The 26,687-nt window shown below is 39.4% G+C and overlaps 3 protein-coding genes across 7 annotated transcripts; all 3 read left to right on the top strand.

Annotated features, from left to right (window-relative positions):
• The first annotated feature begins 1,069 nt into the window (after positions 1–1,069).
• On the top strand, positions 1,070–12,907 carry LOC116265388 (chaperone protein dnaJ 13). Its single transcript, XM_031645964.2, has 13 exons — positions 1,070–1,351; positions 2,868–3,154; positions 3,592–3,789; positions 5,029–5,143; positions 5,680–5,766; positions 6,425–6,513; positions 7,331–7,415; positions 8,332–8,385; positions 8,477–8,557; positions 9,466–9,543; positions 11,136–11,378; positions 12,475–12,582; positions 12,684–12,907. The coding sequence occupies exons 1-13, from the start codon at positions 1,211–1,213 to the stop codon at positions 12,738–12,740; spliced, it is 1,623 nt and encodes a 540-aa protein (XP_031501824.1). The 5' UTR covers positions 1,070–1,210; the 3' UTR covers positions 12,741–12,907.
• A 1,398-nt stretch (positions 12,908–14,305) lies between these two features.
• Positions 14,306–19,330, top strand: LOC116265387 (ATP-dependent zinc metalloprotease FTSH 2, chloroplastic). 4 transcript variants are annotated; one of them, XM_031645961.2, is made up of 6 exons: positions 14,306–14,734; positions 15,255–15,407; positions 16,497–17,706; positions 17,828–18,141; positions 18,269–18,509; positions 18,823–19,330. In XM_031645961.2, the coding sequence occupies exons 3-6, from the start codon at positions 16,525–16,527 to the stop codon at positions 19,162–19,164; spliced, it is 2,079 nt and encodes a 692-aa protein (XP_031501821.1). In that variant the 5' UTR covers positions 14,306–14,734; positions 15,255–15,407; positions 16,497–16,524; the 3' UTR covers positions 19,165–19,330. The 4 variants fall into 4 exon arrangements, with proteins under 4 accessions (XP_031501821.1, XP_031501823.1, XP_031501822.1 ...); XM_031645963.2 differs by lacking the exon at positions 15,255–15,407 and having other exon boundaries at positions 14,306–14,656; XM_031645962.2 differs by lacking the exon at positions 15,255–15,407 and having other exon boundaries at positions 16,484–17,706.
• Positions 19,331–22,050: 2,720 nt separating this feature from the next.
• Positions 22,051–26,622, top strand: LOC116265561 (putative pentatricopeptide repeat-containing protein At2g02150). 2 transcript variants are annotated; one of them, XM_031646255.2, is made up of 3 exons: positions 22,051–24,751; positions 24,981–25,064; positions 26,039–26,622. In XM_031646255.2, the coding sequence occupies exon 1, from the start codon at positions 22,271–22,273 to the stop codon at positions 24,548–24,550; it is 2,280 nt and encodes a 759-aa protein (XP_031502115.1). In that variant the 5' UTR covers positions 22,051–22,270; the 3' UTR covers positions 24,551–24,751; positions 24,981–25,064; positions 26,039–26,622. The 2 variants fall into 2 exon arrangements, with proteins under 2 accessions (XP_031502115.1, XP_031502116.1); XM_031646256.2 differs by having other exon boundaries at positions 26,023–26,622.
• The last annotated feature ends 65 nt before the right edge of the window (positions 26,623–26,687 follow it).

Here is a 26,687-nt window from a genome sequence, read left to right as displayed (position 1 = left end):
ATCGGGAAGTCTGCCTGGAGGTCGATCTTCAACCCACGCAAAGCCCTAGTTCTTCTTTTCATTGTCGAGCATCTCTGGAACTCATGACGCGACGAGCATCTTTGAAATTCATGAGGTGATGAAAGAGCAGCTTCTGAACTTCATCGATGATGCGTGGCCAAGAGAGAAACGGTGATTGCCGCCACCGACTCAAATGCGACGGTGAGAAAGCATGTCAAGTGGGTGAAATTTCACCCGCCCGTACAAATTTCACCTCCTCCGCTCATTTTACCCCGGTTATCAAACGGGGCCTTAGGAATGAGGAAAAACATAACGCTAAAGTTAGGGTTAACTGCCTTCCAACAACAAGCAAGGAGTCAACCTAAAGGAAAGCTAATCAGTGAATACAAGTTAAGGGTTGATTCTTATCGAATTGACAAATATGGACCCACCTACATAGTCGAATTTGATTAAAAAACAGCAAACATAAGAAACTCTACTCTACTTGCGTTTGTACACAAGCTTCTAAGTAGAGATTTTGCTCTATCTCAACTTGAATTAGATGATGTTGAGTCCATAGACCAATTTTTTACCTTTACAACACTATGATAATCTAAATTTTCAATGCTTATAGACGAGTTTTATAGTATACTTAACATAATGAAAGATTTCAATGCGTCCACACCAGTTTTCTTGAGCATTTATGAAATAAACTTTCATGTGAGCTCGGAAAAATAGCTCAAGCGCCTCCCGTTTTACCCACCTTTGGATCCTGGCCTGTGTCAGAAAATTTTTTAACATATAATAATATAAAAATATAATTAATCATAATATATATATATATATATATAATAAGATAATATTAAATATAAATTATCAAACCGTGTAGGGCCAATCCGAGCCGGCCTTATACTCGACTGATGGGATACAAAGGGTCTACTTGTTGTCAAATTCGGTATTTTAAATATACTCCGAATCGACATCCTAAAATCAAGCCCACCTGGACGGCTTGCCAGCTCGGAATAAAAGGGTCGGCAGCTCGGTGAAACCGTTTTCGTTAGAAAGCTGTAGTCCTTGAGTTTCTTGGTCAAGACGTTATTTCATTTCCCTCGCGCTCTCGCCGCCAAATTTGTAAAACCCTCATTCTTGGTTCGCCAAACCAAGAGGGGCACCGGGAACCTGCTTTCGAACGAGGTTACGAGCAGAGTGGCAGGGGAAGAGGGAGGGGGAGATGAAGGCAGAGAAGCAAGAACCTCGGAGGGAGCTGTACGCCCTTCTTCATTTATCTCCCCAGGCATCCGATGAAGAGATCAGGAAGTCGTATCGCCAATGGGCGCAGATTTACCATCCCGATAAGTACCAAGACCCACAGGTCTCTCTCTCTCTCTCTCTCTCTGTGTGTGTGTGTGTGTGTGTGTGTGTGCGTGTCTGTGAAGGAGATTTTGTCACTGCGATGGGATTCATTCCGTTGACGTGCTTCCTTGCACTCCATTCTTGATTTGCTTCAGAAATTGATGACACCCAAGTGGCAGTTTGCGGTAACCAATTTATAGAGTTTGGAACTATTTCTGATATGGTGTTTCTTTCCGGCTTATCTCTATGCCGACGAGTTAGTAAGTGTGGTCCAGAGACCGTCTATATCCTAGGGTTGAGTAGTGATCAGAACGACTTGGTGGGTAGGAAACTCGGTGAGAATTGCTTTAGTTGGCTTTTGCATTTAACATTTTCGCTGCCTACTTGCTTCCGTTCAAGTATTTTATCATGGTAAATTCGCAGGGCTAGCGCTCTAATGGTGGTTGTGTTATCCGGGGACTGGAAATGTGTCATGGGTGGGATGTTAAATCCCTTTTCCTTGGCGTACTATCTCGTTTGACATGCACCATAATGTCTCGCCAGAGCATGGAAAGTCCGGTACCCAATCATACAGCTTTCGCCTTGATAATCACCACGAACATCATTGAGACTATGAATACCAAGTAACCCTAAAGTCTAGGATTATATCAGAAACAGGCCAAGGGCCACGCTAATAGGATACAATGAATCCATTTCGACTGCATAAAATGAGGACCGATTGTAGGTAAGACCGGGACGCTGGACGTGTTGCTATTTATGCTCTTCTTTGTTGATTTACTGTTTAAGCATTGCATTTTAGGCAAGGGTAGGAAGAACGAACATAAGCTTTAAATCTGATGTTATTCTGCAGTTTAGTCAGCAGGTTTTAGCACTTGCTTGCGTTGGAAATAGAAACTTTTTGATAATTTTATCCCAAGTTTTCAATAGAAAAAATCCGTAAACTTTTTGGTCGATTATTCAAGTGATCTATCTCTGGAAATGTTTGAACAACAGTTCAAGGAAGGATTGTAGAAAGTTAAAGAGTTATTAGAGTTATTGCTGTCTCAACTTAAACTATTTGAGGTAACATTTATGATTGAATATGTTGCCTGCATTGTGTTGCAATCGAACCTTCCCCTATTTTATACCATTATTCATGTTTCATTTTTGTAAGTCTTGCTGCTTCGGACATGGAAATAATTTACGGAAACCCCTTTTGAAAAACTAAATGTGCTGTATGTGTGCATGTTTAAGGGATTGTTTTTGTGTTTGTTAGGTACATTACACAGTTAAAATAAATTGAGGAAGTTGTTGGTACAATCTTATAGGTATCTGACAGTCATTATGCACTTTCTGACAAGAATGCCTTGGTCAACGGCAAAGTAAGGTTGACGTTATGCCCTGAGGAATGGAAAACCATGCTCTGTCATATATCTTTAATTTGGATAATGCTTCCACAGTGCCACATCATCCAGCTATTGCAGTTTAGTTTTTTTTTCCCCCCCTCCTGCACCTCAGTCCTATTGATATATTTGCATATCACTGTTTAATTTCAGATGAAGGACATAGCCACTGAGAACTTTCAAAGAATTCGTGATGCCTATGAGATTTTGACAGATGAGCACAAAAGACAAATATATGATATATATGGTTTTGAAGGTTTAACTTCTGGCCTTGAGCTTGGAGCAAAGCTGAGCAAACCAGAAGAAATTAAGGAGGAGTTAGAGAGATTGCGCCGTCGACAAGAAGAGGAGAAGGTCTATGCTCATGTTCGCCCTGTTGGCTCTCTTCTTGCAACTTTGTCATTGCCACAATTTTTGAGTGGTGGCAGCATCATGAGAGGGTACTTTCTAGTTTGCCTTTTACAGTTCCTTATTTATATATAGCTCGCTTCTCCTCAGAAGAGGAGAATAGAGTTTAACTTGAACCTGAAAGTTTTAGAATGCTTTAGGTACCATTATGTGCCCTTCAGGCCTTGACTTTGAGCTTGGTTATTCACTATCACTTTTTTACTCTAACTGGTTTATGTTGTTATTTAATTGTCAAAGGTATATAATTGCAGTTTATACCCTCTAGAAATTTATGTTGCTTTCTGAAAGTGTGCTTATATCTCTAAGATCTAGAATATGTTGTTTAATCACCTTGTTCTTTCATTAATTCTAGTTGTGATATCGGAATGTTTCATTTTATTTCGGATTCTTTACTGCTATATGGTCTGGTTGAGTTTATCTTTCATGGCTGTTCTTAATGAAGCTACAGTGTTTAGTGAATTCTTCTCAGGATGCAAATGTCATCGGAAGTTCAATCACAAATATCCAAGAAAAATACTGTTGTAATTGGTGGAAACCTTGCTGTTACTGGAAATTCTGGTGGAGGTGCTGCAACAGTTTTGCTTCGGCATCAGTTGTCCTCAGTTTCTTCATTGGAGATCATGGCTTCTGCTGGTTTGCGGGCACTAATTGGATTGCAGACTTCTCGGTAGGACACTCAGTAAGTTTTGCTTTTGTTTTTGTGTATGACCAAAAAAAGATATTTTCTTGTTTGCTCTCTAACTAGCTATGTCACATGGGTACGGGTGCCGGTACGGGTACCGGTGCGGGTACGGGTAGGGACCATTTTCAAAAAACTTGGGTACGGGGGTACGGCCGTCATCAAAAAATTACTAACAAAATAACATATTCATACACATATATATATCAAAAAATTACAAACTGAATACCATATTCCCCAATCATGATCCAACAACTGAAAATATATATCAACAATTCAAGCACGTTAAAAAAAAATCAGATGATCTACCAGAAAACAGTAAACAGACATCCAAATCGACAGAAAACAAAAACTTGAAACTAATCGATTGAAAACAAAAACTACAAACTAACGGACATATGTAAATCGACTGAAAACAAAAAACTAGAAACTAACGGACATAAAACAAAAATTAGAAACCAACAAACGTATTACTTACCTCAAAATGTCCAATGCACATATGCAAATGGACTGAAAAGCTAACCGAAATCCTACCTGAGCACAGATGTAGCTGTCGGAGGTCTACAAGGTGCCGGAAAATGCACCAGTCTGTCGGATGTAGCTGTCGGAGGTCTGCACGGTGCCGGAAAGTGCACCAGTCCGTCATTGCTGCAACTCGATGCAGACAAAGAGATGTTGGTATGCTCCACCGGTGAGTTTGAGGTCGGAAAACCTCGTCGGAAATCAGAATCGCCTGGATTTAGCTTTCCCCTTGATCTAAAAACCCTAAACCTAAAAGCTCGTCAACACTCTCTTTATCGAAATGTTTAACTTCTAAGTTTTATGTTTTATTCATTTTTTACCGAAACTACCATTTAAATTTTTTCAAAATTACATTCGATACCACTGCTAAAAAAAACACCCATGGACAATTTTGGACTCGGTCAAAGTTGACCGAGTTCAAAAATGGTCAAAAATGACCCCGGGTACGTTGACCGTACCTGGTACTGCGTTGACCGCACTATCGGCGTACCCAAGCCCGTACCCGTACCCGTACCGGTGTTGTACCGGTACCGGACGGGTACTTCGCCTTCACAGGCATACCCGTGTATCATAGCGAACTAGATGATAGACTCTAATGACAGTCATGGCCCATTTGCTTCCATGCAGAAATTATGTCTTTGTTCCTTCCTGGAGTTTAATTTTGAATAATTAAGCTCATTATTTATTTAAATTTTCCTTTGTTAGCCATCTCTCTCCTCATTCAACTGCAACAACTGGGTTGACACTTTCCTTGAGAGATGGCTCCATCAATCTCTCCAATGTATGGACTCGCCAGCTTTCTGAAACTGCAAATGGAAATGTAAGATTTTATTGTTCCTCTTTAATTGTTTACTTTTGCTTTCTTCTATAGAATATATAGACACAGTCTGTGGGAAAAGGTTTTACCTGAAAGATGCAAATTGTGTTGGTAGTGGCTGGATTTCCACTTCAGATTTCCTAAATGCTTGTTGACACTTCAAAAATTGTCATAACAATATATTTGAATATAACAAGATAGAGAGCTCTTGTGCACTAAGGAAGGAGAAAAATTATTCAATGATGTTCATCGAGCTCATGGAGGACTGCTGCTTTTGAAGCAGAAGATATCTGAATGATGGTAGTTTCTTTCCATAAAATATGGTTGGCTTGGAAAAATAAATCTAAGTAAGCACTTTTTTGGTGTGTTAAGTATGCTTGAGGAATCTATATTAAGTTGATTTCTGTCACGGAAAATTGAAGAATACACAAAATCTCTGTGCACTTCTTTTTTGAATGTTGAGGCAAGTGTCTAACTTCTTGTGAATCTGGGGCATTTGACATTTTCTCATATTATTATACTTTTCCATTTGTTTGCAGATACAACTTGTCTTGGGTACTGAAAATAGCATTGGGGTCGGATGGCAAAAGAAGGATGAAAAAAATTCTGCAGCTGGAGAGCTTAAGGTGTTTGACTATTTTTGAGTAAATACAATGTACACAGATTTTGCTTCATTTCCTATAGTAGTTTCCCTTGTCGCACCTAATTTCTCATCTTTTTTGAGCTTTATCACATCAAACTTGCACCCATAAATGACTTTCTTGTGTTATACATGTCTACATTAGCATGTCTGGACTTGTACAGGGCTTTCTGCGTACAAGCTTTTCCATCCCTAGTTCAATCACTATAACTATCTTACATGAAGTTGGATAATTGCCTATCCATAGGTTAGTCAGTCTGAAATAAAAATTTATCTTTGATTACATCTTTGCCATTAATATACTCTAGTATATCAAGTCCTTTATTGATGACCTGGGATAATATTGTTATGATAAGCCAACTGTGGGATTTTCTCATGAGAATGTCCTCCAATGGAAGTTACTTCTTTAAGCTTTCTGTTCCCTGGATGGTTAATTTTAGCAGTTGGCAATTGGTATTCCTGATTTAAGGCTAATCTTTGAGCTTATATTTGGCCAATCTGGTTCAATCATTGTGCGTAAGAGCTTATGTTCATGTCCTTATCTGTGGTGTTTTCCTTTTTGTATGAGTGCGTGGTGCTGTATGCTGTGACTAATGTCCGTTGATTGAGTTGATTCCTTTTTCTTTCTTGAATTCTTTATGTAGTTTGGAGTGGGTTCATTTGGAGCAACTACGCATTACACTCGCTATTTCTCATCTAAATCTCATGGTCGCATTGCAGGAAGAATTGGGAGGTACGTAACAAGGTTTGAATGTGTGCTTGGCATGAATTTTTCTGTTCCCCCTCATGAATCATGCCTTTGCTTGCGTTTTCATATGTAAACATCTTCACTGTTGGATATTATGTAGCTGGGGATCCTTCTATTTTCATGGTATCATACTATCATATGCTCGTGCAAGTGATATTCTCGCCATTCAATTGTATGCTGGCATATACATAACCATTTTTTGTCTGTTGGCATTGTTTAAATGACATTCCTTAGCTTATGTACCGGACTTAGAATTTGTAATTACTGGAACCAAGGTGTACACTTTTTCGAGCATTCACTGGTGGTGTTGTTGTAGTGGGCACACCATTATGATTTTTTTTTTCTGCCTTTTTGGCGGCAAAAAACATTTTAAGAAGGAAATAAGATAAAACATGGAATTCATAACCTATCAAGTCTAGAACCCAGGAGGGAACTGTAAGCAAAAAACCAATCTCCAAGCCAAATAAGTAAGTGGAGTTTCAGTTTTGATACAGCAGAGCGTCCTTCTTTATGAAACATGTGGAACAACGTTCCAATTCATGGAATAAAAGATTGTATCTGTGTGTCTTGATAAACAAGCACAGGCATATTTTTGTGCCTTTACAATCACGTTGGTCTATAGCCTGCCTTGTAAATGTCTTATTGAAGTCCGGACTGGCCTTGGCTTGTAGCCAGTCTATGCCTGCTCTTGTCCTGGAACTATGGAAAAGGATTTAGGTGAAGCTATGTATGGATAGTGGATACCTAATGCCAATGATTGTGCAGTTTCTTAATTATGACAGTGTGCACATTTACTTCGCAGTACTGCTATTGAGTTTGAGGTTGGTGGTGGCAGAAAAATATCTGATTTCAGTACTGTGCGGTTTCTGTACACAATTGGTATTCAGGTAGTTATACTACTACATTGCTTTACTTATAATGCTGCATTTCTAAGTTATGTTTACATCTAAGAATTGTGCTTCATGAATGATGATAGTGAGTATTCTGGGTAATATTCACTCAGTTATCTCAACTTTTGAAAAAAAATCTGTTTAATGTTTCTTTAGTAAAGTTAGTGCTCTGAGCATGATTTAACTTGCCTCGTGCTATGATACCTCTTTTAGTTGTAATGCCATTGATGATGCTAATATATATGTCCATGTAGAGAAAGAAGACATAAGCAAGACACCATAACATCTCTCTCACACACAGGTATAAAAAATATAATGTTCCACTGGCATGTTCTCCTCTCTCTTGCTAATTTTCATCATCTAGAATGGCAATTCATTAAGAATCAAAACATAAACTGGACAAACCGTGAGCTTGAAACAGTTATTCATGGAGTTGTGTCTCCTGTTAGTGATGGATTAGTTGCAGGCTCTTGGATTTGGTAATGTATCATATATATGTAGGTGTTTCCTTAAAATTTGGTCATCGATGCTTTAGATTTCGTAAAATGATTAGAAAAACTAATTTCATTCACTTAAGCAATGATAACCCATTAGAGTTCACAGTTGATGCAGTGGAAACCTTTCCTTGCTTAAATATTCAGGAGCTTCATCCATCTCAGTGCTTGAATTCCCATATATATACAAACATATCTAGGCATCAAAGTAAGTAGAGCTGCCAAAAATGTCATGCACCACATCACTGGAACCTACTTTCCATGGATGAAGAAAAACCATCTCAACATAAATAAAATTTAGAAAAAAATTGAAGGCAATCATGTCGCTGCCTAATTGGAGTTGTATCTAAGCATACTGTTCCATCTTATTATCATTTACTTGAAGGGATTGAAGTCCTTTTCTTTCTGAGTTTGCTTAGGGGGTACTTTGGAGAGTTGAACTTCATCGTGGAGGACAGAAGCTCATAATTCCTGTAAGCTGAATGTAATTTTTGTTTGTTTGTTTTTCACATATGTCTTGGGCTGCTTACTGATGATGTACTGACGTGATGCTGGCATAATTAGGTGCTATTGTCAAGCCAATTGACTCCACTTCTTGCTACTGGGGCGCTGATAGTTCCAGCATCAGTATATTTTTTGCTGAAGGTTGAAACCAACAGATCATGTTTTTTTTCAGTTGAATGTGTCAGTATCATTTATTGTCTTTTCACATCATGATTTCTTTTCAGTTAGACGTGTCAGTATCATTTATCGTCTTTTCACATCATGATTTCTTTTCAGTTGAAAGTGTCAGTATCATTTATTGCCTTTTAATCTTATATTCCCTCATGATGTTGGCGACATGGTAGTAAGAGCAGATAATTGTAATTGGCAGGCCTTGAATTGGTAATTTATTTTGTCCAAAAACTAGTAACTTTGAACTTTGTAGCTTGTGGGACGTTTTTCAAGGTTGTTGCCCACATTTATAATGTGTATCATGTGCTGCCGTCCATGTGAATATTCTTATCGACCTGTTTTGAAATAATGGATTTTGTAATTGATCTTCAGGTGATTCTATGCTCTTGATTGAGCAGTGTAATTGTACTACTGTTAAGTGACAAAGCAGAACAGTATAGATCACTGTTCATTTGCTGAATCTAAATGTTGTTTATTCATCCATAATCATGGTCGTTTATGAGAAAAAAGCGATTTTGATGGTTGGATAATATCATAGAAGTTAGGAATGAGTTTTCAGGACATGCCAGTATATAAGAGCGGAGATGCAAATTTATTTAAAATAATCACATGGGAGGTGATTTCTGAATGTATGGAGGTGATTTCTGAATAGCTGTATCTGAAATATAGTAAAGCAGTGTGATGCTGTACATGGTTGTTAAAAATAACTGCATAAAACCTAAAAAAGAAAAAGGTCACATTCTTTTGTCTGCCTGATGAATTTCATGTAGTAAATCTATTTCAGATTGCATCTTTACAGATGGGGAAAATGTGGAGTGCATGTGCTTGTGAAATTGTTTTGTCTTCTTATTCTTGACTTCCTTGTATTATGGGAGCAGAAATTTATTGTCAAACCATACTACCTCAAAAGAGAGAGACTGAAGGCCCAAGAGAAAAGACAGAGAACATCTACTCAGGTACTCCTTTGTTTTGCCTCATAGTTTGGTTATGAAGTGATCAAGTTCTCTCATAGTGAATGTCCATGAAAAAATGATTCTTTTAGAATCTAGCATGCTTTATGCATGACATTTAGTAAAAGTTGTGATAAGTTGTCAGGATTATGCTATTTATTTTAATACATTAATATTATTTTTTTTGTAAATTAAGTGAACGTAATCACAAGCTATTGTTGCATCCACCACATTTGTGACTCGATTTACATAAGACGTAGACTATGTCTTTCAAAGTTAGCACTTGAAACTACTGTTATGGATTTCTTACATCCTTCTTATTTCCTAATATGTTATAATGCATGGGTTCAGCAGAATGCTTTCAGTAGAATGCTGCTAACAGCAAACAGTGATTGTTTATAATTAAGAATGTCTTTTGCAATGTGTTGTCACTCAGGTTGTTCTCTTGTTCAGAACCTGAAAGCTATTTGAATGAACAAACCTGGGCAAGTATAGCCTCATTTGTGGCCTAATGGGACTATGCAATCTCTTGTTTTTTTTCATGTGCTTGCCATCATTCACATTTTTTGATAGTTATAAATATATCATTAATGGGATTTAAACGGTGAGGGTTTACTCAACTATTTTTCAGTATAGCGGAAAATTTCGAAAAAAATTCTGCATTTTTTAAAAAAGAAAAAATCCTAAAAACTAGGAAAAAGTAAAAAAAAAAAAAAGTAACGAGAAAACATAAAAGACAACTTCATAAAATCATAAAAATGATCTTTTAGTAATGATAGAAATGAAGATAAATATTTAACTTAAGTTTTAAAATTTAGAGCAAAACTAACATAAACATAAAGAAAAGACGGATAAAAATGTGAAAAATGTAAAAATTCATTTTGGAGTTTTTTTTTTCAAGAAAGGTGAAAAATAGAGGTTTTTTGTTTCGATTGTCTTTAACATTTTTATCGGGTCTTTTTCGAAAAAGATGGTCTTCTGTGACTGCATTTCTTGTACCTTCTTAAGTGAAAGGTCTTTTCAACCGTGAACTGTTGCTTCCTAATTTAGGTTTGTCTTCCAATGCTTTCTGTAATTTTGCCGTCACCTTTAAATATCTACTCACCTTTTTCTCAAGTGGAGACAACTTTCAGATCATGTACTGTTACAAAGTTATTTGGTATCTTAAGATCTTGAATATTCATATTTTCATGTCCAAGTCACATGGCATTATTTCTACAAATATACAAGGTCCGATTGCAGTGGTATGCATGCATGTATGTATATTTACATTATATGTGTGTGTTGATGTATTGCACCCAAATGCTGCACCCACAGCAGTCATGCGGCATAGGTTGCACTAAGGAAAGTTAGATTTACTGTGGTTTCTTTATCATTGAACTAATGGGTTTCTGAATTCTGGATGCAGTCATTTTGTCTGAAAGTCGAATTTATTTGGATATTTAGTTGTATTCTATCATGTAATACCTTGTTTTAGTTATCTGGGTTGTTAGTGTACGCTGCCCTAATTACTTGTCTGTGGTGAACTCGACTTTACTTTTATTATAAATAAGTCTATCTTAATGCATAATATCTGGATGGAAATGTACAATATACAGGTCCAGGAGGCAAGGGCAGCAGCTGAGAAGGCTCAACTACTGCTGAAAAATGTGGCCAATAGAAAGAAAAGCAAACAATTAGAAGCCAGGGGCCTTGTCATTACAAGAGCACTTTATGGAAATCTTAAAGCTTACAAGAAAAGGAATGGCAGTACTGTTGAAGAAACTGATGAACTGGTTCAGCAGGTTTTGGATGTGACAATACCTTTAAATTTCCTGATAAATGATGCTGGTTATCTTAAGGTATGTTTATTTGTCTTAATTTTTGTAGGACCTCTGTAAACCATAACGCTTGTTTCTTACTGCATTTCTGAATCTGCATGTGGTTTTACCAGAGGTTTTGGAGATGACAATATGGTCATATTTTGTCTTAATCACTAGAATTTTTACACGTTTTGTTATTCCCGGTTGGCACATAGACATATAAGAGAACCATTTTTGTTACTTACATAATGAACAGATCCTGCATCATTCTTCTGCATTATGTCAGCAAACATCAAAAGTGGGTTAAGATTGTTGCTGCCTGGTTTAAAGAAATTATGATTAAGGTTATTTGTCTTGTCCTGTGTTTCTGGTCATTAGTGCACTGAAACCCTGTATAGATGTTTTTTACTGCCTTTGGTGTTTTACAATTTATATAAGAAATTTTAACCATTAAAGCACAGTCCTTTGATGCAGATCACATTTTCTAGGAAAAAATGGGGTTGATGTATCACTAAAAGGAAAAACAGAAAGAAGAAAATTGTCATCATGAACATGCTGGCACTTTACCAAAAATAGTGTGAGGAACTGTCACAGGGATGAGGGGTGCGGGTGCTGTTGTGGTACATCCCAAAAAAATTGGGTGTGGGGGTGTGGCGAGGGTGTATATATATATATATATAATTATATGGTTGTTTCTTAGCTTAATTTGACTATTTTTTTACTTTTATTACTGGTAAATAAAGAAAGAGAGGGGGAGAGAGAGAGAGAAGAAAAAAAAGACTTTTTTTAAAAGGAAATAATGTAGGGTGCGGTTGGGGTGCAAGTCAAGCCCCACCAGCATTGTGTCAACGTGGGTGCTCCACCTTTTTTGAAGAGTCCCTATGACAAAGGTGTAGTAGAAGAAATGTTTGTCCTAAAACGTAAACTGCGTAGATTTTGGATAGGGATCGAGGGAAGCTGCTAGTATATTGATTTTTCCGGATTAATTCAGAAATTGTTATTTTTTTCAGATTCTTTTAATCATATTGGCAAGTTACACCGTTGGTAGTGCCTTTTGCTTCTTCTTGTGAATTTCTGTTGGTTGCGGTGTCAAATCTGTTGCTATCCTAAGCGGTCTCTCTCCCAATTTGTTCAGCTTCACAAAGGTATCAAAAAGTCAGGAATCATGGGATTTTGCGACCCCTGTCCGGAGGATCCAAAGCAATTATTTGTTGAATACACTTACGGAGGCGACAAGCATGAGGTCTGTGAATACCTGCTCGTTCATTCTTTGTTTCTAATAGGTCATCCTTTTTCGTAGGAGCTGTATTCTGGCACATGGCTAAGTTTTTTTGGGTCTTACAGGTGACGGTTGATGACTATGATGAGTTGATAATACCTCAGGAGCTGCATAGAGTTTGATTTTTCTAGTTGGAAACTCTTCTCCAGATGGAGTGAGAGGTTTCCTTAATAATCATGCACACCATTGTGCCAAGACTCCAACGCATATTTCTGGCACAAAACAATTTTTTTGGCACCTGTTGTAATTAATAACCAGTTATCCATGTCTTAATTTCATTGTCTGATAAGTTTCGTGTCCTGGTATAGGTGATGCAAGTATCTTTATAAAGAAAGCAGGCGGATTATACACATTATTGTGATAAGGGATGGGTATTGAACGAACCTCCGAGTTGAAGGGAATTTAGTCCGAGACCCAGTGTTCTCAAAATGGGTTTGTGAATCGAATGCGGAATTGGTAGATTCACCGATTCAGTTGGGTGGGTTTTGTATCAGCTAAATCATTTTAAATAATGAATTTAAATATATAAAATTAAATTTAAAATGAAGGATTTCTCAAATTATTTAAAAAATAGTTAAAAGCCAACACATGGCGTTTTTCGGATCAGCGGCCAGGTTGCCACTCCTTTGATTCGAGTTGATGGATTCTGGCCAATTCTGACAACACCACAGTTGATGGATTTTAATTACGTCATGTACCTTTCTCCCCCAAGTCCTGTTAATGAACTGGTGCAAATTGATTGTATGTTGGTAAAAAAGTTTAAAATGGGAACAACTTTTTGACCTACAAGCCGACTCCGGCGCCTTTGTTTTTTTCACAATTCATGCCTGGTAACGATTGCACAAGTGCAAAACCACCTGATATTAGAAACTAGGATTTTTGCAATGAGAATATCTTGCATTAGAAAAACATGCGAATGGATATAAAACAAATTACAAGCTTTGACGTGGTACCTAATGTTTTTTTTTGTCTCAAGTCAAATGGCCTATTTTATGGTAATAAAGGTGCCGAAAAGTTTTTCTTCCGTGGCAATATTTTTCAGACCTAAAAATCTCATTTACTCAGATATTGTTGCATAAGACGACTGAAGAATGTGAATCTCAGGGAGGTGCTAAGCCCACGAGGGCAAATGAGACATTTCACTGCAAAAATGCATAAAACAAAACCGTGGTTTAGTACCTCAATAAGCATAACAAAGCTGGTTAAAGCATGGAGAATTATAATTTCAAAATTTTAAGAGGAACCAAGAAATATGATTTTTTTTTCAAAATTTTTATATATGATAAATAATTTTTTTTAAAAAAAATTACTTGTAATTTTTTCAAGTGGGTGGGGGGTGGGCGGGAAGAGGCCGGGCCCTTGCCGACCCGTGCGAATGTTGTAGGCCATAATAAAAGATGGCTGAAGGCGATCCACTGCCCATTCAGACCCAGAACACAACTTAGGACCCTGGGATAGAAGGAATGAGGGGTTTTCAGACCTTTTTTTCTTTTTTTGCTCATTCTCACCTGAAAACAGCGGTTTAGTCCCTCCCTCTACATGTAGATAAAAGTTCAGTACTTTTTAACTCCGTGAATGCTCACAGTAAGTTCAATCCAATGAGAAAATTTAGCCTCACAAAAACAAAAGGAAAAAAGGAAGATGGATCGATACTGCTTTTTTCTACGTTTGAGAAAGAAAATTGACGATTAGAGAAAGCATTGGTGACCAAGAACGAAGCAAAGGGGGAGAGCGAGGCCACGTCTTGGGGGTTGGGCGTGGTCGGCCACAGAACAAGACCTCGCCGTGCACCCGGTGACACACAAATTGGGAATTTCAGCAAAAAGCTTGGAGACTAGGAAAGGCGTGGAAAAAACAGATAACTGGGACAGGAGATTTTCTTGCAGAGCAGGTGTGGCTGTCATTCAGCCACTGCATCCACCTTCCCCGGGAAGAAGGAAATCAAACACGAAGTGGAGAAGAGAGTAGAAAACTAACAAAGCTTATAAGAACTGTCGGCCCATCGACCGCTCTCTCATCGTTCGCACTTTTTCTCCAGGTGACGGCCTCTCCCTCCGCCAGTTCTTCTCCTTCTGGACCAAATAAACGCCCACCCATCCGTTGTCTGTTCCTTCTGGTACACACACATTCGCTCTCTTTCTCTGATTGTGGTTGCTCGGCTGCATTATCTTTTCCCATAAACATCTGCACATTGCTTTCTACTCATGCATGAGAAAAACTAACATATCCTGATTTTTCTTGTGTGTAATAGACGCTTTGAATTCGATGCCGAACTCGAAGATTTCCGTGAATTTAATCTTTCTTGTCCTTTACCCATTGGTATGCTGGATTGTCATTTGATCTATATAATCGCGACAATCTGAGCTTCGGAGATTACTGTTTCTTCAACTTATTGATGATCCAGTAGAGTAGAGGACTGGCGTAGTCCTGATATGGCGGTTGTTTATATATATTTTTTTTCTTGATGACCGGCTAATTTTTCTAATGTTGTGAAGTTGGCTAGTCTATGTAATGTGGAGAAAGCTCATCCCGGTGAAAACTCGATCTTCTCATACTACTAGCAGGGTTTATCTTGTTTTTGTTAGGAGGTCGAACTTTCACCTGGTTTTGAGTTTTCTTCTGCTGTATTGTGGTAGATTACGTCGGATTCACGCAGTCGGCACTAATTTTCTCACCTAAAATTAGAACTGAAGGATTACATTTCCTCATCAACCACAATCTTTAAACTCTAAACCAGGGAGAAGTTATGTCGTCCAAATGATTGAGCAAGCATCAAGCTCGCATCGTAGGTGAGTCATGCTTTTGTTCATTCCCGTTCCTGTTCGTATGTCTATTCCGAAAGAAAATTTAAGCTTTATTGCTAGCACAAGCATAAACAAATCGACCAAACATTTCATTTTGTTTGCTCTTCTGATGTTTAGGAAACATGATGAAACCTTTTACTTCGGTTAAGGTTCAAAATATAAATTGGTGCTAAACATATTAGGGATACTCTACGATGCTTATGAAGCAAAGCTATCAACCTTTTACACAATCCAAGCGTGTCTGTCGATGAGGTCATGCCAACATGGGCTTATCTTGCTCAAGCGTGACTATAGAAAGTATAATATTCCGACTTCTTCAAGTTGATGAAAGAGCTGAACAGAAGTGCAGTCTGTATTCCTTATCAAAAGAAGTAATAGAACATCCATATCCAATAGGATATGGGGAAAAGTGTGTGCTAAAAAAATGCCCCAGTGAATTACTGTGTGCGAGCATTTTAATTATTGTAAAAGAAATTGACCATGTAGTTCTCATAGATGCTTGGTCTTGTTTGTGCTTACTCACGAACTGTGATCTTAATGTCTAATTGTGGTATGAGTAAATGTGCTTGAGTTTGGAGTAGTTGCCTTTTGATAACCTTTAGTTATGAACGCCTGCTAAACTTCCTTGTTCAGTGTATCCATTTGGTTCATTTAATACAATAGGTGTTTATTATGTTCGAAAAGTCTACTCTCCTTTTGTTGCAGAGACAACTGAATGGTAGAAGTAGCGATTTTGTTTTCATGAGTTACATTTCTGAAGCCATCTCCATAGTGTCATGAATGCAATTATGTTTCATATTTATTACTGAATGCTGTCTCCACCTGCTATTCTTCCATTTGGTTACCATCTTCTTTCTTAATTTAATGCTTTTGGTATAACATACTTCGTATTTTGAAAATATTAGCGACTATTTTGTCTATTTATCATCCAGTAGTTGTCATGCAAAAATTTTTTCTCTGTCTTTCACGCTGATGAGCTAATGTGCTGCTCAAAATTTTCCTTTACTGCAAGCTTGCAAGTTATCTTCTCTTTACACATTTGCTATTCATGGTTCTCATAGTTGTTGATTGCAGCTCCCAGTCTTGAACATCCTTGAGCCCCATGGCTGCCCCGTCAGCTTGTCTAGCTTCAGTCAGCCTGTCTTCTTGCAATAACAAGCTCTCCAAATCATTTTATGGTAAACAATTTGCCCCTTGTTATGGACTTCCATCTTTGAGAGTAATTCCGAGATCAATCTGTGTTAAAGCAACATTGGAGCAGAGACACCACAATGGAAGAAGAAAATTCTTGAAGTTTCTGGCTGGAAATGCTGGAGTTGGTTTATCATCATTTTTGGGTGCTAAAAGTGCCAAAGCCGATGAGCAAGGTGTATCATCCTCACGGATGTCATATTCAAGGTTCTTGGAGTACCTGGACAAGGATAGAGTGCAAAGAGTAGATCTCTTTGAGAGTGGAACTATTGCAATTGTGGAGGCAATTTCCCCTGAGTTGGGTAACCGGGTGCAACGGGTGAGAGTGCAGCTGCCTGGGCTCAGTCAAGAGCTGCTTCAGAAGCTCAAGGAAAAGAACATTGATTTTGCGGCTCACAACGCTCAGGAAGATTCAGGTTCTCTCTTGTTCAACCTGATTGGAAACCTGGCATTCCCTCTGATCTTGATTGGCGGTCTGTTTCTTCTGTCAAGGAGGTCTTCTGGAGGAATGGGTGGGCCTGGAGGTCCTGGTTTTCCCCTTGCTTTTGGCCAGTCAAGGGCTAAATTTCAAATGGAACCAAACACTGGTGTTACGTTTGATGATGTGGCTGGCGTTGATGAAGCAAAGCAGGATTTTGTTGAGGTGGTTGAATTTCTGAAGAAACCAGAAAGATTTACCGCAGTTGGGGCACGTATCCCTAAAGGTGTTCTTCTTATTGGTCCACCAGGAACAGGGAAAACTTTATTGGCCAAGGCAATTGCTGGTGAAGCAGGTGTCCCATTCTTTTCCATTTCTGGATCAGAGTTTGTAGAGATGTTTGTGGGTATAGGTGCTTCACGAGTACGTGACCTTTTCAAGAAAGCCAAGGAAAATGCTCCATGCATTGTCTTTGTGGATGAAATTGATGCTGTTGGTAGGCAGAGAGGAACAGGAATTGGAGGGGGTAATGACGAGAGAGAGCAGACACTCAATCAACTTTTGACTGAAATGGATGGTTTTGAAGGAAACACGGGTATTATTGTTATTGCTGCAACTAACCGTGCTGATATTCTTGACTCTGCTCTGCTGCGGCCAGGGCGTTTTGACAGACAGGTAAGATGTCTCATATTCTGCTTCTTCTGTGTTTTGAATTGTTGCATGACTTCTGGTGCCATTCATACACCTAACTGGATTTTAGGGATCACTGGGAATGAAGAATTTGCTTTCATTGTAGGTGACTGTAGATGTTCCTGACGTACGTGGAAGGACAGAGATATTGAAAGTGCATGCTAACAACAAAAAATTTGATTCGGATGTTTCTCTTGATGTGGTCGCCATGAGAACACCTGGATTTAGTGGGGCTGACCTTGCAAACCTGTTGAATGAGGCAGCTATACTAGCTGGCCGGCGTGGGAAGATGGCTATTTCTTCGAAGGAGATTGATGATTCAATAGATAGGATTGTTGCTGGAATGGAAGGAACAGTGATGACAGATGGAAAAAGCAAGAGTCTTGTGGCATACCATGAAGTTGGCCATGCAATTTGTGGGTAAGGACAGTCTTCTTAGCTATCTTTCCATGGTCCATCTTCCCACAAATATGGATGCTTAACTCATCGTTGCTTTATAGAAACTTATAGAATTTAGCCATGCTGATAATGTCATTTTGGCTTGTAGTACTTTGACTCCAGGACATGATGCCGTTCAAAAGGTCACCTTAGTTCCAAGGGGTCAAGCTCGTGGGCTTACTTGGTTCATACCTGCCGATGATCCAACCTTGATATCTAAGCAGCAACTTTTCGCGAGAATTGTTGGTGGCCTTGGTGGCAGAGCTGCTGAGGAAGTAATTTTTGGTGATGCAGAGGTCACAACTGGTGCTGCTGGAGATTTGCAGCAGATCACTGGTCTAGCCAAACAGGTAATGGATCATTCTGCAATAGCCTCTGCATTTCTGATCATTCCTGCTTTGAGTAACAGTGGAACCAATAGAACTGTCTATCAAGAGGTTCATCTACCTTGAACCTTTAATCAAATGTTCTCTCTAGTCTCTACAATGTTTATTTCAACTGTCGGTTAGGAGTACCTCTGTCAACTCTATCCTGTACTTGGTGGGGTTGAATTAGCTTGGAAGCATATCGTCTGGTGGAGCCTCTTAGTTTTTGGCACCTTGGTATCATGTATTTGTGGTCTAATCTCTGCATTGTTGTGGCACATACGGCTGAATTCTGCAGATGGTAACTACATTCGGGATGTCTGAGATTGGCCCATGGTCTCTTATGGACTCCTCTGCACAAAGTGCTGATGTTATCATGAGAATGATGGCAAGAAATTCAATGTCAGAAAAACTTGCAGAAGACATAGATGCAGCTGTTAAAAGGATCTCTGATAGTGCATATGAAGTGGCACTACGTCACATTCGGAACAACCGCGAAGCAATTGATAAAATCGTAGAAGTGCTTCTTGAGAAGGAGACGCTTACTGGTGATGAGTTCAGGGCCATTCTCTCCGAGTTTGTTGAAATCCCTGCAGAGAATCGGGTGCCTCCATCTGTACCAACTACTGTTGCTGCATAAGATGAAGCGGAGCTAGCCCACTTCTTCTGGCACGTATATCTTTTAGAGCTGTTCATACCTTGATTTCTGCAGCCTGTATACATGCAACCTGTAATTTATGTTGGATTAAGTATACTAAGCCTTTGAAAAGAGCTCATTTCATAAAAGTTATAGTTTATTTTCGTTCTTTGCACTGTTTATGTTAAAGGAACAATAACCTCTCATAATGCAAATTAATGTATAAAACAAGTATGGATTCTAAATGAATGTGAGCTAAGGACTATGACAAGTACATACAGAACGTTGGCTCTGCTGCCATAATGGAATAAGTTTCATTAATGAACTCCATCCAATTAGATTTTATGAGCTGGTAGGTCATTGTCTTTCCGCCAGACCCCTGCAGATGCTTGATTACCTAAACAAACTTGAGCATAGTACTCATGTCCTTTGACATTGACGATATGCATGGTTTCATTTTCGTTGAGTTGAGCTCACCTAATCTCACTTTTGCCTTAAGCCATTATGAATTACTGCCAGTGCGAAGCAACAATACAGTTCTGGATGTCACCACAGAGTTCAAATATTCAACAATCAACAGGCAAAGCTTCCATGCGAGAGGTCTTGCATCTTAGTTTTTTACTTGTGTGTTTAAATTAAGTGAGCTGCAAACTCATGTGCATCCGTTCCCTACCATTGATAAAAGATTGATTAGATTTACCCAACCAAGGGCCTGAATCTGAATTCAGGAGCACACAATTTGTATGGATGTGTCATGTGAGTGTTTAAACTAATAATCATCGCATCTATATATCATTCTTGTCCAATCCTTACCAAGATAATGATATCTGGGAGAAGGGCGTACCCACCACCCTCACGTCCATCATGCCGCCACTCCTTGCTAAGAACAACACCAACTTTGTAAAGAGCTTCAACGACCGGCTCAGGTCCCAGAAGCCTCATCTCTGCTCAGTAACCCCCCACCATTCCTCTTCACATCGACCGCGACCTGCTCTTCACAGTCGGGTTGGGCAAGGACCGCTGCCCGTCGTGTGTAAACGGGACCAGGTTCAGTGGATCAATAAACAACATCACGTTCTCGCGGCCCATGGTGGCGCTACTTCAGGCGCACTATTACAGGATGGGGGGAGTATTCAAGACGGATTTCCCCGACCGGCCGACTTCCGCGTTCAATTTCACCGGCGCGCCCTCGGCGGCCAACCTTGGCACCAAGGTGGACACCAGATTGAGCTGGATCTCCCTCAATTCCACCGGCCAGTTGGTGCTACAGACGAGTCCCATCCTTTCCACTCCATGGCTACAATTACTTGTCGTAGGAAGTGGAGTCGGCAACTTCAATCCAAACAAAGCCCATGCCAACTTCAACTTGTTTGTCCTCCCGAGAGCAACACAATCGCTATTCCTATGGCTGGATGGACTGCCGTCGGGTTCAGAGCCAACAATCCAGGAAATCAATCGAGCAACACGACAACCCACCATGAATCATGCTAGCCAGATCTTAATTAACTATAATTTGTTTCTTTTGGAACAACATAATCTACTGTATGCGTGGTTTGTATTGCATATACTATATATTACCCAGCAGATTAACGCCGGTTCATTCTTTAATTTGCTTCTCTTGCATATAAATATATGTCGAACCATTTTCAGGCGTCTGGTTTATGCATTGTCACTTCGAAGTTCACACCTCCTGAGGGTTGACGATGGCATTCTTACTGGAGAATGGCAACCCTCCTGAAGATAGTGTTGTACCACCTCCCAAGGATCTTTCCCTGCTAAGACTCTTCAAAGAGTGGAAAGAGTAGCAAGCGTCCAACATCGATCCATAACAAGTTATATTTTTGAGAGTTTTCCTTGTTTTTTGAGCTAATTGCTCCATTTCGATCGACTGCCAAAACTTGCACGGAGGCATCGATACAGAGTGTGTGAGTTGAGAATTGTATGGAACGATATTAACTGCTTGCATAGCTGGTACAATTTGGTATTGTTTATAGGTCGAAAAGAGGACCTGGATTGAGTAAAAAGGAACTGGCAAGTATATTTCCAGACTACATTTAATATTCCTTAGAAGGCAAACCGTCCTGGATAATGGTATAGGGGCTCGAAATCTCAAAGGTTAGCGATCTCACAACTGGTTTTAGGCAATCCTGGCAGAAGGCCTCTCATCCTCCCCCCGCCAAGTCCGCTCATGCTCGCTCCCACCACCACGTCTCCGGCGACTATATCTGAAAATTTGAGGCTTAGATTAAGAAGCGACACTCCAAGTAATTCACGATTAATTCTGCAGACATATCAAACAAGCTAACGTACATTATCATTTGCTTGTGTATATATTGCAATTTGGGCAATTGCTAGGAGACAGTGCAAACGCACATATTTCTTGTCGTCAAGCTTTTGTAGTATACAATATAAAATTGAGGAAATTTTATAAATGTCTACTTGGATGCATTATAATATGGGACATGAGTTTGTGGCGAGTCGCATCGAGTTGGGTGAGCATTGGACATGGGTGCAGCTTCGACTCACACTCAAGCTCAGTTAAAATGTCATATTATTAAATTATTTATATAATATATGTTGTTATGATATTTTTAATACTTATTCAATTATGTTATATACATTAATAATTAAATTATAATAATAATATATATAATAATAATAAAATATTTTCCCAAACCATCGCACTTATATTTTTTGAAATGTACCGTTCTGGCACCCACACCCTCGGCACTGTGGGATGCATAGAAATTAAACTGGACTTGTCCAGGTCCATGTCACATCTTTACCGGGTCTGGATGCCTGCATCTCGATGAAACCTGAACCGTTTATTGTTCGGAAGGTCCGAAGGGCAGATTTTCCCTCTTAAAAGTCCTGGTGAGAGCGGCTTCACTCTCTCTGCCTCCCGCTATTTCTTCATCGTCGCGGAGCTAGAAACCCTAGTGCACCTCCCATGAAAGTTAGGGTCCTTGGAGAATCGAGATTAGCGATCGGGAAGCCGGAGGACGGGGACGAACGTTGCCCGTTCGTCGCCCTCTTCCTCTTGGGATGAATCCGCGGCGCTGGGGAAAAATAGTAAGAGAATGACATCTCCCAGGCGATCGAGTGGAAAATGTTGTTCCTGTACACCGCTGGCTTCATTGTGCGTCGGAAAGCATCCCTAGTAAGTTCTTTTAGATGTTCGAACCGGTCGTTGAGTAAATTTCTCCCGGTACAGACAGGCTTGAAGATCCTTCAGTTGATTGAATTTCCGTTCTTGAGATTGAAGCCGCCAAGTGTTTGCTTATCGACCGCAACGAACTCGACGAACTTTGGCGAGTGGATAGATAGGAGTCCCCTCTGCGAGATTGTTAGAAAGGGAACATGGGATGAAATACGTTCCGTGGTTTTGGAGGGCCCTGGGATAACGAGCATTAGGCTTTACAGGCTTCTAGTGGAATTGAGAGGGGAGCCGCATTTGGCATTGAAGTTTTTCTTATGGGTTAAACGACAAAAGGAGGTCCAGCTGACGCACGAGAGTTATTGCATTGTCATTCACATCCTTTTCAGGGCTAGGATGTATCATCACGTTCAAGAGCAGCTCAAGGCTCTTGTTGCCATGAACCAGGCCCTGCCCGAGGCTCGTGACGTGTTCGACGTATTGAGAGCGACCCAAGCGGCTGTATGTGGGTCAGGCGGGGTATTCGATTCCCTTTTCGGCGTCCTAATAGAATTGGGGATGCTTGAATCAGCCATCGAGTGCTTTTGCAAGATGAACAAGTTTAGGGTATTCCCGAGGACACGCTCATGTAATATTCTTTTGGATCGTCTGTTCAAGTCGAGGCGTGCAGATTTGTCGAAGAAGATTTTTAAGGATATGATTGCAGCTAGAATAACTCCGAACGTCTTCACTTTCAACATAATGATAGATTTTATGTGCAAGGAAGGGGAAGTGTATGCCGCAAAAGAGTTTTTTACACAAATGAAGGAAATGGGTATCTCTCCGGATGTTGTTACGTTTAACTCGTTGATTGATGGGCAAGGAAAACATGGTGAATTGGAAGACACGCTTTGCCTGTTTCAAGAAATGAAGACGGCAGATTGTGAACCGGACGTCATAACATACAATGCTTTGATAAATGTACATTGCAAATATGGAGATCTTCAGAAGGCTCTTGTGTTTTTGAATGAGATGAAGACCAACGGTGTGAATCCTAATGCTGTAACCTACAGCACCTTAATTGATGCCTTTTGTAAGGAAGGAATGATGCAATGGGCTGTCAAGTTCTTTATTGACATGAAGAGGGTTGGACTTACTCCTAATGAATTTACATATACTTCCCTGACGGATGGGAACTGTAAGAAAGGCGATCTTCATGAAGCAGCGATGCTGGTAAAAGCAATGGTGCAGGAAGGACTCCATCCAAATGTTGTGACCTATTCTGCTTTAGTTGACGGCCTATGTAAGAAAGGGCAGATTGTGCAAGCGGAAGAGATATTCAGAGCCATGACAAAGGTTGGTATTATTCCTAACCCACTGGTGTACACTTCTCTTATCTACGGCTATTTCAAACTGAAGAATGCCAATAAGGCGATGAAGTTAGTAGATGAAATGAAAGAAAATGGATTTAAGGCTGATATAGAATTTTATGGTACAATTCTGTGGGGCCTCTGCAAGCAAGGGTTGCTGTGTGAAGCAAAAGCTTTATTGTGCTCAATGTCGGAGGATGGTCTAAAGCCCAATACAATTATACTTACAACTCTTATGGATGCTTATTTCAAGAAAGGAAAGGTGTATGAAGCTCTTAATTTGTTAAATGAAATGGCTGATTTAGAGATGTTTCCGACAATAGTGACATATGGTTCCATAGTTGATGGGTTATGCAAGGCAGGTTCAATTCCTGAAGCAAGATTCCATTTTGATAAAATGAAAGAACTTGGACTTTCGCCCAACACAACAGCTTACACTGCCCTTATTGATGGTCTTTGTAAAAATGGTTGCTTAGAAGAAGCTAAGAAGTTGTTTAGTGAAATGCTGGCACAGGGCTTGACTCCAGACAAAGTCACCTACACAGCTCTTATAGACGGTAACATGAAGCAAGGAGATCTCCAAGAATCTTTTTTTCTTAGGGACAGGATGATTGAGAACGGTCTTGATCCTGACCTTCAAACATACACTTCATTGATATGGGGACTTTGTTCAAAATGCCTAATGCAGCAGGCGAGGGACCTTTTTGCTGAGATGGTTGGGAAAGGTATTCAACCAGACGAGGTTATTTATAACTGCTTGATCAGCAAGTATGAAGAACTAGCGCAACTTGATGATGTCCATGAATTGAAGTGTGATATGATGAGAAGAGGTCTGATCTGTAGCTTACCATGTTCTGATGTCTCCAGCAAACATGTTGCTTGAAGCATTATCTACATCATCTCTGAAAGGGAAAAAATTATGGTGTTATGGGGCCAGATCTCAATGGAATGTGAGAGATTGTGTCTTCTAAGAAGTAGAAATGTTGGAAATCAAGTGAGTGGCTGGTTTCGTAGTCCAAGTCTGGATCCGAGAACTTTCATTTCTTGAAGACATTGTTCTGCAGTGACATCTTTTCTTAAAAAGGTCTGTTGTTCACCTTGTTTCTTTTTGGTTGAATTTCCCCTTTATTTGCTGTACAAATCCATTTAGAGAACCTTATTTTTGGAAGGTTTTCTTCTTGACATTGGTTTCTCTTTGAATGGGGTTAAAAGGGAGGTGGCACTTGAAATGGAAAAACTTATATTTCATATTTTATTTGCATTGAAGACTTAAATCTACTGCTGCTAATTCCTATTATTATGATGTCCTCTAGATGATGTTTTGCCGGAAGCTTCTGCTGTTCTCATGTAGAGTCTAATCTGGGTCAGTATACTGTTTCTTTACAGCGTGGAAGCAGGTAAATTTCCATATACATATATAAAGCTGGCATACTTTTTCTTGTTCTTGGTTTACTTCACGCTTGGCTAATTACATTTGCATTCTGTCTACGACCTGTTTGTCCTCTTTGTATTTTTTGCAAAGATATACACAACTCAATGATGATATTTCTTTGGGACGCAATATTTTCACACAGCTTCTATGAAATGTTTATGTTTGATACATGCTGGTAAACCTGGGTTCTCTATTAACATTTGATTTGAGACTTTTGGAAGGCAGGTTGTTGGAAGAAATGCAATCTGGAAGAAACGTGTTTTGGTCTTTTCAGTCTGTGCTCATCTCGTCGAGTGTTTAAGCTCCAGGAATAACATGCTTTGGACATGTACAAGACTTTCTAGTTTCTACCACGACAAGGTCTAGCATGTCTATATATTGTGATGCCTTTTTCGTACACAATTATGCATTCCGTAGTGCCTCCCTCTCTCTCTCTCTCTCATATGTTAAGTTCTTCACTTGTCACCAACTAGTACGAAAAATTGTGTTGCAACGTACATAATCGTGCTTCTCAGAATTAATGAAGGCATCACATAAACAGTAGCAATGTGTGCGGAGTGGCATGTAATTCAGACCATTTAAATATAGTGAAGTGGCTGTCGTACTTACGAAGCAATCGCGTTGTTGACCTTGCCAATGAAATGTGACTAAGGGACTTTAGGTGCTTGAACTTTCAACTTGTCAATGTCAAATGCACGTAGTGTTTGTTTTGATTTTGGTATGTTTTAGATTCGTAGTATATAATTGATAGCTTACAACTCGTGTATGCACATTTTATAAAAAGCTGTGTTTCTTTTTTTTATATCTGCGTGTTTACATATCATATGCTCTTTATCATCAAATTACCGTTATACCCAACATATTTATTGTTTAATAATCTTGTGTTCTTTTCCTCTTGACTATTGATAAGCGGTAACTCGCAGTGATATTGCTCTGCAGATGGTATTCTGTTGCATGTTCAACTGAGAGAATTGGCTGACCTGCTCCCACAATTTTATCTTGCCTCGGTGCTGTTCTCTTTGTAGAGCTGCCCATCTGAAATCGTCTGGAGGGTGGTGGCATCTTCTCTTCTGCGTTTGCTCTCTGCCGTCGAATTATAAGCAAGGAAGAAGCTTGTACAGAAATAAAGCTTGATATATGGAAGGGGGTGAAATAAAAAGTAGTTGTGGCTGTGCAAGAAAGAATATATGAATCAACAACGCTCCAGGCTCCAGGTTGCAGTTTAACTCACTAAATGAGACCGTAATCCCCGACCTTAGGGGTTACGCTTATAACATCAACGTGCACAAACTGATGCTGGTTGGAGTCTCAACCACGATTGTCCGCCCCATTGCGCTCAGCCGTTGGAGTCTGTTGGGGAAAACTGAAGAGGCTAAAAAAAGTGTGGATCAAAGAAGAGTATGAATGCCAGTCTTGTGGCTAGCAGGTTTAATCACGTCAGGTTCCATATCTATTTGGATTTTGTAGATTATTCTGTATATGTTATTGAGATTTAGCATTTATGTGATTATTATCGCCCCTCATCCACTATAAATCAGCTTCTATTAATTTTCCTGAGATTATATTATCGCGCTGTTATATGTTTTCT

Source organism: Nymphaea colorata, chromosome 12 (genome assembly GCF_008831285.2).
Source record: "Nymphaea colorata isolate Beijing-Zhang1983 chromosome 12, ASM883128v2, whole genome shotgun sequence".
Taxonomy (NCBI): domain Eukaryota; kingdom Viridiplantae; phylum Streptophyta; class Magnoliopsida; order Nymphaeales; family Nymphaeaceae; genus Nymphaea; species Nymphaea colorata.
Note: the sequence above shows the minus strand (reverse complement) of the source record. Positions and strands in the feature narration are given on the sequence as shown.